General features: G+C 44.5%; 1 protein-coding gene across 1 annotated transcript in view; it reads right to left on the bottom strand.

Annotated features, from left to right (window-relative positions):
- Positions 1–3,709: 3,709 nt before the first annotated feature.
- LOC110511503 (uncharacterized) overlaps positions 3,710–17,979 on the bottom strand; it is a 25,244-nt gene continuing 10,974 nt past the window's right edge. The window contains exons 8-9 of the mRNA XM_036935163.2: positions 4,951–5,195; positions 3,710–4,744 (exon numbers count right to left, since the gene is read on the bottom strand). Coding sequence (XP_036791058.2) covers positions 3,878–4,744; positions 4,951–5,195 — 1,112 coding nt within the window. The 3' untranslated portion in view covers positions 3,710–3,877. The remainder of the gene's footprint in view (positions 4,745–4,950; positions 5,196–17,979) is intronic.

Raw genomic sequence — 17,979 nt, 5'->3', positions numbered from 1 at the left:
TCCCACATATAACCCCACATATAATCCCACATATAACCCCACATATAACCCCACATATAATCCCACATATAATCCCAAATATAACCCCACATATAATCCCATATGATACCCCACATATAATCCCAAATATAATCCCACATATAACCCCACCTATAATCCCACATATAACTCCACATATAATCCCACATATAATCCCACATTTAATCCCACATATAACCCCACATGTAATCCCATATGATACCCCACATATAATCCCAAATATAATCCCACATATAACCCCACCTATAATCCCACATATAATCCCACATATAATCCCATATATAACCCCACATATAATCCCACATATAATCCCATATATAACCCCACATATAATCCCATATATAACCCCACATATAATCCCACATACAGTGCCTTGCGAAAGTATTCGGCCCCCTTGAACTTTGCGACCTTTTGCCACATTTCAGGCTTCAAACATAAAGATATAAAACTGTATTTTTTTGTGAAGAATCAACAACAAGTGGGACACAATCATGAAGTGGAACGACATTTATTGGATATTTCAAACTTTTTTAACAAATCAAAAACTGAAAAATTGGGCGTGCAAAATTATTCAGCCCCCTTAAATTAATACTTTGTAGCGCCACCTTTTGCTGCGATTACAGCTGTAAAGTCGCTTCAGGGTATGTCGCCTTCAGTTTTGCACATCGAGAGACTGACATTTTTTCCCATTACTCCTTGCAAAACAGCTCAAGCTCAGTGAGGTTGGATGGAGAGCATTTGTGAACAGCAGTTTTCAGTTCTTTCCACAGATTCTCGATTGGATTCAGATATGGACTTTGACTTGGCCATTCTAACACCTGGATATGTTTATTTTTGAACCATTCCATTGTAGATTTTGCTTTATGTTTTGGATCATTGTCTTGTTGGAAGACAAATCTCCGTCCCAGTCTCAGGTCTTTTGCAGACTCCATCAGGTTTTCTTCCAGAATGGTCCTGTATTTGGCTCCATCCATCTTCCTATCAATTTTAACCATCTTCCCTGTCCCTGCTGAAGAAAAGCAGGCCAAAACCATGATGCTGCCACCACCATGTTTGACAGTGGGGATGATGTGTTCAGGGTGATGAGCTGTGTTGCTTTTACGCCAAACATAACGTTTTGCATTGTTGCCAAAAAGTTCAATTTTGGTTTCATCTGACCAGAGCACCTTCTTCCACATGTTTGGTGTGTCTCCCAGGTGGCTTGTGGCAAACTTTAAACAACACTTTTTATGGATATCTTTAAGAAATGGCTTTCTTCTTGCCACTCTTCCATAAAGGCCAGATTTGTGCAATATACGACTGATTGTTGTCCTATGGACAGAGTCTCCCACCTCAGCTGTAGATCTCTGCAGTTCATCCAGAGTGATCATGGGCCTCTTGGCTGCATCTCTGATCAGTCTTCTCCTTGTATGAGCTGAAAGTTTAGAGGGACGGCCAGGTCTTGGTAGATTTGCAGTGGTCTGATACTCCTTCCATTTCAATATTATCGCTTGCACAGTGCTCCTTGGGATGTTTAAAGCTTGGGAAATCTTTTTGTATCCAAATCCGGCTTTAAACTTCTTCACAACAGTATCTCGGACCTGCCTGGTGTGTTCCTTGTTCTTCATGATGCTCTCTGCGCTTTTAACGGACCTCTGAGACTATCACAGTGCATGTGCATTTATACGGAGACTTGATTACACACAGGTGGATTGTATTTATCATCATTAGTCATTTAGGTCAACATTGGATCATTCAGAGATCCTCACTGAACTTCTGGAGAGAGTTTGCTGCACTGAAAGTAAAGGGGCTGAATAATTTTGCACGCCCAATTTTTCAGTTTTTGATTTGTTAAAAAAGTTTGAAATATCCAATAAATGTCGTTCCACTTCATGACTGTGTCCCACTTGTTGTTGATTCTTCACAAAAAAATACAGTTTTATATCTTTATGTTTGAAGCGTGAAATATGGCAAAAGGTCGCAAAGTTCAAGGGGGCCGAATACTTTCGCAAGGCACTGTATAACCCCACATATAACCCCACATATAATCCCATATATAATCCCACATATAACCCCACATATAATCCCATATGATATCCCACATATAACCCCACATATAATCCCACATATAACCCCACATATAACCCCACATATAACCCCACATATAACCCCACATATAATCCCACATATAACCCCACATATAACCCCACATATAACCCCACATATAACCCCACATATAATCCCACATATAATCCCACATATAACCCCACATATAACCCCACATATAATCCCATATGATACCCCACATATAATCCCACATATAATCCCACATATAACCCCACATATAATCCCACATATAACCCCACATATAATCCCACATATAACCCCACATATAATCCCACATATAACCCCACATATAACCCCACATATAATCCCACATATAACCCCACATATAATCCCACATATAACCCCACATATAACCCCACATATAATCCCACATATAATCCCACATATAACCCCACATATAACCCCACATATAATCCCATATGATACCCCACATATAATCCCACATATAATCCCACATATAATCCCACATATAACCCCACATATAACCCCACATATAATCCCACATATAATCCCACATATAATCCCACATATAACCCCACATATAATCCCACATATAACCCCACATATAATCCCACATATAATCCCACATATAACCCCACATATAATCCCATATGATATCCCACATATAACCCCACATATAACCCCACATATAATCCCACATATAATCCCATATGATATCCCACATATAATCCCACATATAACCCCACATATAATCCCACATATAATCCCACATATAACCCCACATATAATCCCATATGATATCCCACATATAATCCCACATATAACCCCACATATAACCCCACATATAATCCCACATATGATATCCAGGATATTCCCTTCGAAGAACGTAAGAGAGGCACTTTGCTCAGCAGCACCACATTGTTAAGAAAAAAAAAATCTTGTTAATTAAGAACCCTGATAATGTAATATTGTTTTGTTGTGGTGGATTATAATGATATTTTTTCTTTGTTCCCTACATGCTAGTCTTGTCACCCTTCTCCCTTAAGGCTTTTCTTAAAAAAACACTTCCAACTCATCTTTGCTGCTTTGACTTCTCATTGGAACCTTTTACCTGGTCTCCGGTCTCTTTCCCTGTTTCTTCCTCTTCACTGGAATCAGATTCTGATGATTCTCCCTCCCCATTTCTCTCCTCTTTGTCACTCTTTGTCACCCTTTCCTTTCTCCTTTGCAGACTTGTCTGTTTTGGTATCTTTAAAAAAGTAAAAAGTAGTTGCATCATCCTTCTCTCTCTTCACCTCTCTATCTTCTCCTGTCTCTGAAGGATCACCTCTCTATCTTCTTCTTCACTTCCTCCTCTGTCTCAGAATCTGTCTCAGTTCCAGGTTCCTTATCTACTTCCTCCCTCCTCTGTCTCAGTTCCAGGTTCCTTATCTACTTCCTCCCTCCTCTGTCTCAGAATCTGTCTCAGTTCCAGGTTCCTTATCTACTTCCTCCCTCCTCTGTCTCAGAATCTGTCTCAGTTCCAGGTTCCTTATCTACTTCCTCCCTCCTCTGTCTCAGAATCTGTCTCAGTTCCAGGTTCCTTGTCTACTTCCTCCTCATCTTTCTTTTCCACATGGTATGATTCATCTCGTCCTCCTCCATCCACTTTCTCTTTCTCCTCTTTTCCATCTGTTGAAGATGGACCGTCATCCCCTGCTTCTCCAACCTCCTCAGCTTTATCCGGTGCCTCATCCTCCTTCTCTCTCTCTCTCCTTCCCATCTCCAGCCTTCATTTCTTCAGGACCAGGTTCTCCAGACTTCCCTGTAGCTTGGTCTCCAGGCTCTTCTCACCAACCACACTGTCTGAGTCCTCCTCTGTGGTTTTAGTAATATCTTCCTTGTTATCACCTTGTTCCTCTGTGGTTTTAGTAATATCTTCGTTGTTATCACCTTGTTCCTCTGTGGTAATCCTCTTATTAATATCTTCGTTGTTATCACCTTGTTCCTCTGTGGCTTTAGTAATATCTTTGTTGTTATCACCTTGTTCCTCTGTGGTCTTAGTAATATCTTCGTTGTTATCACCTTGTTCCTCTGTGGTCTTAGTAATATCTTCGTTGTTATCACCTTGTTCCTCTGTGGTTTTAGTAATATCTTCCTTGTTATCACCTTGTTCCTCTGTGGTTTTAGTAATATCTTCGTTGTTATCACCTTGTTCCTCTGTGGTCTTAGTCTTATCTTCGTTGTTATCACCTTGTTCCTCTGTGGTCTTAGTAATATCTTTGTTGTTATCACCTTGTTCCTCTGTGGTTTTAGTAACATCTTCATTGTTATCACCTTGTTCCTCTGTGGTCTTAGTAATATCTTCGTTGTTATCACCTTGCTCCTCTGTGGTTTTAGTAACATCTTCGTTGTTATCACCTTGTCCCTCTGTGGTTTTAGTAATATCTTCGTTGTTATCACCTTGTTCCTCTGTGGTAATCCTCTTAGTAATATCTTCGTTGTTATCACCTTGTTCCTCTGTGGTTTTAGTAATATCTTCGTTGTCATCACCGTGTTCCTCGGTGGAGTTCTCAGCTACTGCAGTCTCCTCCTCTTCACCTTTTTCTCCCTCTGGACTCTCCTCTGTGTCAGTAGATTTACTGTCCCCCGTTGGCTTCTGAAATTAATTTTACATTAGCAAATGAATATGATTCTATTATCGTAAGTCTTTCAGACGCAATATGTTGAACATTCAACCGGTTGGAATTGTATTTGAGCTATAGATAATATAGAAAATAATGTACACTTTTTTTATTAAAAGCCTGAAACTTGGTACAATTCTACAGTAGTAAGCAATATATGCAAGTGTGAGGTGTGTCTAACCTCTTCAGAGGTCAGGTCACTCTGTGGAGAGGTGTGTCTAACCTCTTCAGAGGTCTGGTCACTCTGTGGAGAGGTGTGTCTAACCTCTTCAGAGGTCAGGTCACTCTGTGGAGGGGTGTGTCTAACCTCTTCAGAGGTCAGGTCACTCTGTGGAGAGGTGTGTCTAACCTCTTCAGAGGTCAGGTCACTCTGTGGAGACTGGTCTGCATCCTCTAAAGGGCCTTCATCAGTCTGCACCTCCCCGTCTGCATCAGAGGAAGGAGGTGTTGCTATTAACCAGCCGTAGCACAACACTGACACCTCATGGTATTAACACAGACACAGACAGTACACATAGGGAACATTATTCATGGGGAAAACCAGCCCTTCAGACAGCACAGCTCATAGGACTAGATCACAAACAGAGTGTCAGGGCTGCCATTTGGGCTGAAAATAAGACCCTGGAATGTGGCTTTAAAAACATAGTATTTAGATTATATCTAAATATATATTAATAATGAGATCATATCTCATTATTATTAACATATATTTAGATATTATCTCATTATTAACATATATTTAGATATTATCTCATTATTAATAACATATATTTAGATATTATCTCATTATTAACATATATTTAGATATTATCTCATTATTAACATATATTTAGATATTATCTCATTATTAACATATATTTAGATATTATCTCGTTATTAGCATATATTTAGGTATTATCTCATTATTAATAACATATATTTAGATATTCTCATTATTATTAACATATATTTAGATATTATCTCATTATTTACATATATTTAGGTATTATCTCATTATTAATAACATATATGTAGATATTATCTCATTATTAACATATATTTAGATATTATCTCATTATTAACATATATTTAGCTCAGTAAAAAATTACATTTACACACAGTTTTACAATTGCATTGACACTAATTCTGTGTTTTTTGAGTAATTTGTTTAAGATTCGTACATAGAATAACATTAAAGGCTCTAGTAAACTAGACAATTACATGCTTGTTTTAAGTACTTGATGAGCAAGGATTTGAATTATAACAGAGAAATGTAAAAAAATAAATGACCATCATAAAATTAAGTGTTATATATATTATTATTAAACACCCCCCCACCCCCCCAAAAAAAAATAAGTCAAAACCAGTTTGACAAAAATGTTGCTTTGCAGATTAGACTAGATTACCAAAGGCATTTAATGCATTTTAAATGCTCAACTGATTGAAGTTTAGCAGCAAAGATGAGACAGCCACAGCAGTAATGGGTCTTCTTTGAATATTTTATGGAAATGCATTCATTAACACTAGCTATTCCTCCCAACCAACCACACAGACACACTGTAAGCAGTAGAGTTAACATGACTACAAACTCTGAACATTTTAATGTGATTTAGTATGGGGAATGGAGGGGGAGCGGGGGGGGGGTGTCTCATAAAAATGCTAAATCAAATTAAATACAACATTTAAAAAATATATATCTCCCCTTCATTAAATCCATTAGATTTGGCTGGGCATTGAAGACTGGATGACTAGGTACTTTGGTGTCTGCTTCCCTCAGACAGACATAGAATACGTTCCAAACGGCACCCTATTCCCTACATAGTGCACTACTTTTGACCAGGGCCCATTGGACTCTAGTCAAAAGTAGTGAACTATGTAGGGAAATAAGGGGTTGCGAATTGGGAAACAGACATACGGTTCAACTACAGAGCTTCTCAGTGTAGTCAAGATATCAGACCCTGGCTAATTTACATAGCTGGGCTGCGCTGGTGAAGTCATTATCTGTTGAAAGCAGGGAATACCGGACAGGAGCCATATTCTGCTTATCTGCTAAATTGATGTCACTGTATTTCACTATGATATGAGCTACAGGGTTAATTTGGTTTTCGTAGGAAAACCTATGATAAAACTTTCTGTCGATCCTCAGTATATTTTGACAGTTAAAAGCAACAAAAAAAAAAATGGTTTTAAAAAACAAACAAATTTCTCTGACAAACAAGACGGTTGTGTCAACAACACCCGAAAGAGCAGTTTAATGGAGATGAACAGGAAGTGTAATCCATTCCATTTCTCTACTAGGCTTTGGTGTTGCTTTAGTTTCCTTGTCTAATGCCTTTAACCACACCGCCAGGTAGCAAACAAGACGGTTGAAAACCCCTGAAGACACCACCGAGACAACCACTACTCTTAACACCACCGCCAGGTAGCAAACAAGACGGTTGAAAACCCCTGAAGACACCACCGAGACAACCACTACTCTTAACACCACCGCCAGGTAGCAAACAAGACGGTTGAAAACACCTGAAGACACCACCGAGACAACCACTACTCTTAACACCACCGCCAGGTAGCAAACAAGACGGTTGAAAACACCTGACGGCATCACCGAGACAACCACTGCTCTTAACACCACCAGGTAGCAAACAAGACGGTTGAAAACACCTGAAGACACCACCGAGACAACCACTACTCTTAACACCACCGCCAGGTAGCAAACAAGACGGTTGAAAACACCTGACGGCATCACCGAGACAACCACTACTCTTAACACCACCGCCAGGTAGCAAACAAGACGGTTGAAAACACCTGACGGCATCACCGAGACAACCACTGCTCTTAACACCACCGCCAGGTAGCAAACAAGACGGTTGAAAACACCTGACGGCATCACCGAGACAACCACTACTCTTAACACCACCAGGAGTTACCAGATCAGCGTGACAGGCAAACCTCTAGTCTCTTAATCCCCTAACCGACCTTCAAAGGGTCATCAGAAACCTTTGCTTTCTGAATGGAGAGATGAAGGGGATCACATTAAGTCCTGTTTTCTGTCTGCCATGTTGTCTAACGTCTAAGACACTCCTCACTGTAACATGTAACAGCAACACTAATGGCACCGGATTCACTATATAGTGCACTACTTCTGAGCTGGGCCCATAGGGCTCTGGTTGAAAGAAGTGCACTAGGTAAGGAATAGGGTGCCATTTGGGAAACTCAAGTTTCTCCTGCTGTACTGGGGGACTCAGCCTAGCTAACTCAAAGACTGCTAGCTACTGTTCACCTGATGTACTGGGGGACTCAGCCTAGCTCACTCAATGACTGCTAGCTACTGTTCTCATGATGTACTGGGGGACTCAGCCTAGCTAACTCAAAGACTGCTAGCTACTGTTCTCCTGATGTACTGGGGGACTCAGCCTAGCTAACTCAAAGACTGCTAGCTACTGTTCTCCTGATGTACTGGGGGACTCAGCCTAGCTAACTCAAAGACTGCTAGCTACTGTTCTCCTGCTGTACTGGGGGACTCAGCCTAGCTAACTCAAAGACTGCTAGCTACTGCCTACACTCTGACTACACCCTGCCTACTGTACACTGACTAACCCTGCCTACTGTACACTGACTACACCCTGCCTACAGCACACTGACTACACCCTGCCCACTGTACACTGACTACATCCTGTCTACTGTACACTGACTACACCCTGCCTACTGTACACTGACTACACCTGCCTACTGTACACTGACTACACCCTGCCTACTGTACACTGACTACACCCTGCCCACTGTACACTGACTACACCTGCCTACTGTACACTGACTACACCCTGCCTACTGTACACTGACTACACCCTGCCTACTGTACACTGACTACACCCTGCCTACTGTACACTCTGACTACATCCTGCATACTATACACAATGACTACACCCTGCCCACTGTACACTGACTACACCCTGCTACTGCACACTGACTACACCCTGCCTACTGCACACTGACTACACCCTGCCTACTGTACACCGACTACACCCTGCCTACTGTACACTGACTACACCCTGCCCACTGCACACTGACTACACCCTGCCTACTGTACACTGACTACACCCTGCCTACTGTACACTGACTACACCCTGCCTACTGTACACCGACTACACCCTGCCTACTGCACACTGACTACACCCTGCATAATATACACTGACTACACCCTGCCTACTGCACACCGACTACACCCTGCCTACTGTACACTGACTACACCCTGCCTACTGTACACTGACTACACCCTGCCTACTGTACACCGACTACACCCTGCCTACTGTACACCGACTACACCCTGCTTACTGCACACCGACTACACCCTGCCTACTGCACACTGACTACACCCTTCCTACTGTACACTGACTACACCCTGCCTACTGTACACCGACTACACCCTGCATACTATACACTCTGCCTACACCCTGCCTACTGCACACTGACTACACCCTGCCTACTGTATACTGACTACACCCTGCCTACTGCACACTGACTACACCCTGCCTACTGTATACTGACTACACCCTGCCTACTGTACACTCTGACTACACCCTGCCTACTGTACAGGCAGTTAGAAACAGTTGAGTTCTACCAGGTCCCATCAGGGTTGATTCTACCAGGTCCCATTAGGGTTGATTCTACCAGGTCCCATCAGGGTTGAGTTCTACCAGGTCCCATCAGGGTTGATTCTACCAGGTCCCATCAGGGTTGATTCTACCAGGTCCCATCAGTGTTGATTCTACCAGGTCCCATCAGGGTTGATTCTACCAGATCCCATCAGGGTTGATTCTACCAGGTCCCATCAGGGTTGATTCTACCAGGTCCCATCAGGGTTGATTCTACCAGGTCCCATCAGGGTTGATTCTACCAGGTCCCATCAGGGTTGATTCTACCAGGTCCCATCAGGGTTGATTCTACCAGGTCCCATCAGGGTTGATTCTACCAGGTCCCATCAGTGTTGATTCTACCAGGTCCCATCAGGGTTGATTCTACCAGGTCCCATCAGGGTTGATTCTACCAGGTCCCATCAGGGTTGATTCTACCAGGTCCCATCAGGGTTGATTCTACCAGGTCCCATCAGGGTTGATTCTACCAGGTCCCATCAGGGTTGATTCTACCAGGTCCCATCAGGGTTGATTCTACCAGGTCCCATCAGGGTTGATTCTACCAGGTCCCATCAGGGTTGATTCTACCAGGTCCCATCAGGGTTGATTCTACCAGGTCCCATCAGGGTTGATTCTATCAGGTCCCATCAGGGTTGATTCTACCAGGTCCCATCAGGATTGATTCTACCAGGTCCCATCAGGGTTGATTCTACCAGGTCCCATCAGGGTTGATTCTACCAGGTCCCATCAGGGTTGATTCTACCAGGTCCCATCAGTGTTGATTCTACCAGGTCCCATCAGTGTTGATTCTACCAGGTCCCATCAGGGTTGATTCTACCAGGTCCCATCAGGGTTGATTCTACCAGGTCCCATCAGGGTTGATTCTACCAGGTCCCATCAGGGTTGATTCTACCAGGTCCCATCAGGGTTGATTCTACCAGGTCCCATCAGGGTTGATTCTACCAGGTCCCACCAGGGTTGATTCTACCAGGTCCCACCAGGGTTGATTCTACCAGGTCCCATCAGGGTTGATTCTACCAGGTCCCATCAGGGTTGATTCTACCAGGTCCCATCAGGGTTGATTCTACCAGGTCCCATCAGGGTTGATTCTACCAGATCCCATCAGGGTTGATTCTACCAGGTCCCATCAGGGTTGATTCTACCAGGTCCCATCAGGGTTGATTCTACCAGGTCCCATCAGGGTTGATTCTACCAGGTCCCATCAGGGTTGATTCTACCAGGTCCCATCAGGGTTGATTCTACCAGGTCCCATCAGGGTTGATTCTACCAGGTCCCATCAGGGTTGATTCTACCAGGTCCCATCAGGGTTGATTCTACCAGGTCCCATCAGGGTTGATTCTACCAGGTCCCATCAGTGTTGATTCTATCAGGTCCCATCAGGGTTGATTCTACCAGGTCCCATCAGGGTTGATTCTACCAGGTCCCATCAGGGTTGATTCTACCAGGTCCCATCAGGGTTGATTCTACCAGGTCCCATCAGTGTTGATTCTATCAGGTCCCATCAGGGTTGATTCTACCAGGTCCCATCAGGGTTGATTCTACCAGGTCCCATCAGGGTTGATTCTACCAGGTCCCATCAGGGTTGATTCTACCAGGTCCCACCAGGGTTGATAAACCCCGTAGTGTCACTGCAGTGATACTACGGCTACAGGCAGACAGAAAATGGTTTCAGTTTCCTGGAACACTTTCTTCCTGCTTCGTAAAACACACAGAAATATGGTTGAACTTTAAAGCCTGATCACAACAGAAGTTCAGAAAACAACTGAACTTCATTGCCAACATCCTCGACCCCGTCTTTCACACAACAAAAAAACCACATTCCTACTTCCATTCCTTTTTCTATTGAGGGCCCGTCCATTGTAAAATAAGGAATTTATTCTTAACTGACTTGCCTAGTTAAATAAAGGTTAAATATATATATATTTTTTCAAAAATAAAACCCAAGGACAGAACGTAGGGTTGTATTCACTGTGACCTTGAATTGGAACAACACCTCTTGCTGTGAATAGAACCAGGTTCAGTGGCAATGCATTTTCATGTCAACTCAATTAGCACTTGAGAACCCAACGGACACAACAACATTCCATGTTCAATGGCATTTTCCCAACCAACTATTGTATAGAGAATGAATAACATTGACATTCAATAGAAAAAGGAATGGTAGGCCCCAGGCCCAAACCCTCCCTTAACCCGGACGACGCCGGGACAATTGTCAAGCTTTTTTAAACTCCTTCCTCCGCTTATCTTAAATCGGTGTCAGGTCAAAATCAGAAGTAAACATACACTGTTTAAAACACCTGGTTTTCTGAGCCACCTTTCCAATTGTTAGGATGTAAACACCTGGTTTTCTGAGCCACCTTTCCAATTGTTAGGATGTAAACACCTGGTTTTCTGAGCCACCTTTTCAATTGTTAGGATGTAAACACCTGGTTTTCTGAGCCACCTTTCCAATTGTTAGGATGTAAACACCTGGTTTTCTGAGCCACCTTTCCAATTGTTAGGATGTAAACACCTGGTTTTCTGAGCCACCTTTCCAATTGTTAGGATGTAAACACCTGGTTTTCTGAGCCACCTTTCTCAATTGTTAGGATGTAAACACCTGGTTTTCTGAGCCACCTTTCCAATTGTTAGGATGTAAACACCTGCTTTTCTGAGCCACCTTTTCAATTGTTAGGATGTAAACACCTGGTTTTCTGAGCAACCTTTCCAATTGTTAGGACATGTAAACACCTTAAAATCAGAGCTCCAGCACATGGTAGCTCCAGAACATGGTAGCACCAGCACATGATAGCACCAGCACATGGTAGCACCAGCACATGGTAGCACCAGCACATGATAGCACCAGCACATGATAGCTCCAGCACATGATAGCTCCAGCACATGATAGCTCCAGCACATGTAGTAGCACCAGCACATGGTAGCACCAGAACATGGTAGCTCCAGCACATGGTAGCACCAGCACATGTAGTAGCTCCAGCACATGGTAGCACCAGCACATGTAGTAGCTCCAGCACATGATAGCACCAGCACATGATAGCTCCAGCACATGGTAGCACCAGCACATGTAGTAGCTCCAGCACATGGTAGCACCAGAACATGGTAGCTCCAGCACATGGTAGCACCAGCACATGTAGTAGCTCCAGCACATGGTAGCACCAGAACATGGTAGCTCCAGCACATGGTAGCACCAGCACATGTAGTAGCTCCAGCACATGGTAGCACCAGCACATGGTAGCACCAGCACATGTAGTAGCTCCAGCACATGGTAGCACCAGCACATGGTAGCACCAGCACATGTAGTAGCACCAGCACATGATAGCTCCAGCACATGTAGTAGCTCCAGCACATGGTAGCACCAGCACATGTAGTAGCTCCAGCACATGGTAGCACCAGCACATGGTAGCACCAGCACATGATAGCTCCAGCACATGATAGCTCCAGTACATGGTAGCACCAACACATGGTAGCTCCAGCACATGATAGCTCCAGTACATGGTAGCACCAGCACATGATAGCTCCAGTACATGGTAGCTCCAGCACATGATAGCTCCAGTACATGGTAGCACCAACACATGGTAGCACCAGAACATGGTAGCTCCAGCCGAGTGAGCCTCTCTAGTACCCGTGAAGTGAGTTCATAAACAACTGAAAAGTATTCATCTTTAAGAAGTAGTTTTCACATACAACAACAAAAAAATAAAATAAACATGGTCGATGTGATACAATGTCTATTTTGATTGGTCGATGTGATGCATTTATCATAGTCCAATCAGATTTCAGATGTGTCCCATGTAACACAGGATTATCAGGGAAATGGTTCTTCTTGCAAACCATTATAAACGTCTCTTAATACAACAATTATATTCATCTGACTATCCACAGTAATGGTATTATAGTGTGTAACCATTCTCACTGTGGTGTATCTTGACCACAGCAGAAGAGCTTATCGTTTTTTAAAAGACAAACATTTGCCTTTTCTGAGTATCAACTGCATTCAGGAGAGAGGTGGTGTGTGGGGGGAGGGGGGGGACGGGAGGACTTAACCAATCAAAACGTCCCCTGTGTTTGAGGAGGATGTTGTTCATGCATGTACGAGGAAGGATACAGAGAGAGAGAGAGAGAAAGAGAGTATATCCCGAATCGCACACTGCTCCCTATAAAGTGCACTACTTTTCACCAGAGTCCTATAAGTCCTGGTCAAAAGTAGTGCACTACATACAGTGATTTGGGACACAGACAGAGAGATAATCAGTCTGACGCCACACTCCTCCTCCAGAGCACCAGTTGAGGAGCAGTGGAGGGAGTATGGAGGGTCCTGTCTCTGGCTTGGAGTCATTATCCCAGAAAGGCAATTACCATGCCTCTCTCCCTCCTCTCCTCCTCTCTGTAGGGGGCCTTCTCTTCCCCCTCCCCTCTCCTCCTCTCTGTAGGGGGCCCTCTCTTCCCCCTCCCCTCTCCTCCCCTCTCCTCCTCTCTGTAGAGGGCCTTCTCTCCCTCCTCTCCCCGTCCCCTCCTCCACTCTCCTCCTCTCTGTAGGGGGCCCTCTCTCCCTCCTCTCTTCTTCTCCTCTCGTCCCTCTCTCGCCCTCTCCTGCCATATCCTCTTTCCTCTCTCCTTTACTCTCCTCCTCCTCTCCTTTTTCCTCTCCTTTCCTGGACAGAGACTAATGGCATCACACAGTACCAGGCCTCAGTGACAGCCAGCAGAAACACAAGAGAAGAAAGAAGAGAGGGAAAAGAGAGAAAAGAAGAGAGAAAAATAGAGGAGAGAAGAGAGAGAAACAAGAGAAGAGAAGAGAGAAGAGGAAGAGGAGAGGGAGAAGAGAGAGAGAGAGAAGAGAGGGAGAAGAGAGAATTGATGGAGAAGAGAGAGAAATAGAAGAGAGTGAGAAGAGAGGAGAGAGAGGAGAGAGGAGAGGGAGGAGAAGAGAGTGAGAAGAGAGGAGAGAGAGAGGAGAGGGAGAAGAGAGAATAGATGGAGAAAAGAGAGGAGAAGAGAGAGAGAAGAGAATATAGTGAGAAGAGAGAATAGATGGAGAAGAGAGAGAGAAGGAGAAGAGAAAGAGAAGAGAGGACAGAGAGAGGAGAGAGGACAGAGAGAGGAAAGAGAGAGAGAAGGAGAAGAGAGAGAGAGAGGAGAGGGAGAAGAGAGGGGGGAGAGAGAGAGAGAGGGAGAAGAGAGGAGAGAGAGAGGGGAAAGGGATAAGAGAGAGAAGAGAGAGAGGAAAGGGATAAGAGAGGGAGAAGAGAGAGAGAGAGAGAGAGAGAAGAGAGAGAAGGAGAAGAGAAGGAGAAGAGTGGCGCTTGTCTTGTGTTAACATGGAATTTGAAAGAGTGTTTCCAGATGGAGGTTAAATGCTGATAAGCAAGAGAGAGAACTGGGCTTTTCAGCACCATGGACAGAGACAGAGACGGGGGCAGAGACGGGGGCAGAGATGGGGGCAGAGACAGGGACAGAGGCAGAGGCAGAGACAGGGGCAGAGACAGGGACAGAGACAGGGACAGAGACAGGGGCAGAGATGGGGGCAGAGACAGGGACAGAGACAGGGACAGAGAGATAGAAAGACAGGGACAGACACAGACAGATAGAGAGACAGAGACATAGGGCAGAGACAGGGACAGAGACAGGGGGAGAGACAGGGACAGAGACAGGGAGAGAGACAGGGACAAAGATGGGGACAGAGACAGAGAGAAAGTCATGGACAGAGACAAAGACAGAGAGAGAGAATGACAGAGACAGGAACAGAGATAGAGACAGACATGGACAGAGACAGGGGAAGAAACAGACACAGAGACATGGGCAGGGACAGAGACAGAGACAGACATGGACAGAGACAGAGACAGGGACAGAGACAGAGACATGGGCAGGGACATGGACAGAGACCGGGACAGAGACAGGGGAAGAAACAGACACAGAGACATGGGCAGGGACAGAGACAGAGACAGACATGGACAGAGACAGAGACAGAGACAGGGACAGAGACAGAGACAGAGACATGGGCAGGGACATGGACAGAGACAGACCACACTATTTACTGCAGCATTAACAGATGATGCTGTAACTCTGTCGTAACTCAGTTTATTGAGTTGAATTAAAATGTATTCAGTCTGTGAATCAGTCTGTGTTTGTTAACATCTCTCCAGAGATGTCTGTGTTTGTTAACATCTCTCCAGAGATGTCTGTGTTTGTTAACATCTCTCCAGAGATGTCTGTGTTTGTTAACATCTCTCCAGAGATGTCTGTGTTTGTTAACATCTCTCCAGAGATGTCTGTGTTTGTTAACATCTCTCCAGAGATGTCTGTGTTTGTTAACATCTCTCCAGAGATGTCTGTGACATTTGGCTGCACCTCTGGTGTCTAAAGTGGTTTCTGAACACACCGTCTGCCAGGGATCACTCTCTCTGAACAACATCCACAGTTATTAGAGACAAGGACTGAACATCCACAGTTATTAGAGACAAGAGATAAACAACATCCACAGTTATTAGAGACAAGGACTGAACAACATCCACAGTTATTAGAGACAAGGGATGTGCTTCAAATGGCACCCTGTTTCCTATATAGTGCACTCCATTGGACCAGGGCCCAGAGAGTGATGTAATGTGTGAGTTTCATGCGCTCGGTTATTGTTGGAAACGTTGCTGTTGCCGTAGCTACACTGTTGTTTCTTAGACCACCACTGCCCCCTGATGTTCACACTGGAGAATGCATTATATAAGATTCCGTTCCAAACATTACATCATCATCATTTTTAAATGAAGGTTATTCAATATGCAAGTGTCTGCTACCCACCGAGACACACACACTTAGGTACAGTCAGATACAGACCCACCGAGACACACACACTTAGGTACAGTCAGATACAGACCCACCGAGACACACACACTTAGGTACAGTCAGATACAGACCCACCTAGACACACACACTTAGGTACAGTCAGATACAGACCCACCGAGACACACACACTTAGGTACAGTCAGATACAGACCCACCGAGACACACACACTTAGGTACAGTCAGATACAGACCCACCGAGACACACACACTTAGGTACAGTCAGATACAGACCCACCGAGACACACACACTTAGGTACATTCAGATACAGACCCACCGAGACACACACACTTAGGTACAGTCAGATACAGACCCACCTAGACACACACACTTAGGTACAGTCAGATACAGACCCACCGAGACACACACACTTAGTTACAGTCAGATATAGACCCACCTAGACAACACACCTAGACAACACACACTTAGGTACAGTCAGATACAGACCCACCGAGACACACACACTTAGGTACAGTCAGATACAGACCCACCGAGACACACACACTTAGGTACAGTCAGATACAGACCCATCGAGACACACACACTTAGGTACAGTCAGATACAGACCCACCGAGACACACACACTTAGGTACAGTCAGATACAGACCCACCGAGACACACACACTTAGGTACAGTCAGATACAGACCCACCTAGACACACACACTTAGGTACAGTCAGATACAGACCCACCGAGACACACACACTTAGGTACAGTCAGATACAGACCCACCGAGACACACACACTTAGGTACAGTCAGATACAGACCCACCGAGACACACACACTTAGGTACAGTCAGATACAGACCCACCGAGACACACACACTTAGGTACAGTCAGATACAGACCCACCGAGACACACACACTTAGGTACAGTCAGATACAGACCCACCGAGACACACACACTTAGGTACAGTCAGATACAGACCCACCGAGACACACACACTTAGGTACAGTCAGATACAGACCCATCTAGACAACACACCTAGACAACACACACTTAGGTACAGTCAGATACAGACCCACCGAGACACACACACTTAGGTACAGTCAGATACAGACCCACCGAGACACACACACTTAGGTACAGTCAGATACAGACCCATCTAGACAACACACCTAGACAACACACACTTAGGTACAGTCAGATAGTCAGATACAGACCCACCTAGACAACACACACTTAGTTACAGTCAGATACAGACCCACCTAGACAACACACCTAGACAACACACACTTAGTTACAGTCAGATACAGACCCACCGAGACAAACACTCAGTTACAGTCAGATACCCACAGACACTTAGACAAAGTGAGAGAGACAGAGAGACAGAGACAGAGACAGAGACAGAGAGAGAGAGAGAGAGAGTGTGAGAGAGAGAGACAGAGACAGAGAGAGTGAGAGAGAGAGACAGAGACCGAGACAGAGACACAGAGAGAGAGAGAGACAGAGAGAGAGAGAGAGAGAGACAGACAGAGACAGAGAGTGAAAGAGAGACAGAGAGTGAAAGAGAGACAGAGCGTGAAAGAGAGACACACTCTGGCTATACTGATAAATGACTAGGAATCCGATAGGGAATAAGCCACCCGATAGGGAATAAGCCATCCGATAGGGAATAATCTCTAACTACCCCAGTTGGTTTGAATCCGATAGGGAATAATCTCTAACTACCCCAGTTGGTTTGAATCCGATAGGGAATAATCTCTAACTACCCCAGTTGGTTTGAATGGCATCCGATAGGGAA

The sequence above is a fragment of the Oncorhynchus mykiss genome, chromosome 2 (assembly GCF_057628025.1).
Source record: "Oncorhynchus mykiss isolate SJ-2025 chromosome 2, ASM5762802v1, whole genome shotgun sequence".
Lineage (NCBI taxonomy): Eukaryota > Metazoa > Chordata > Actinopteri > Salmoniformes > Salmonidae > Oncorhynchus > Oncorhynchus mykiss.
Note: the sequence above shows the minus strand (reverse complement) of the source record. Positions and strands in the feature narration are given on the sequence as shown.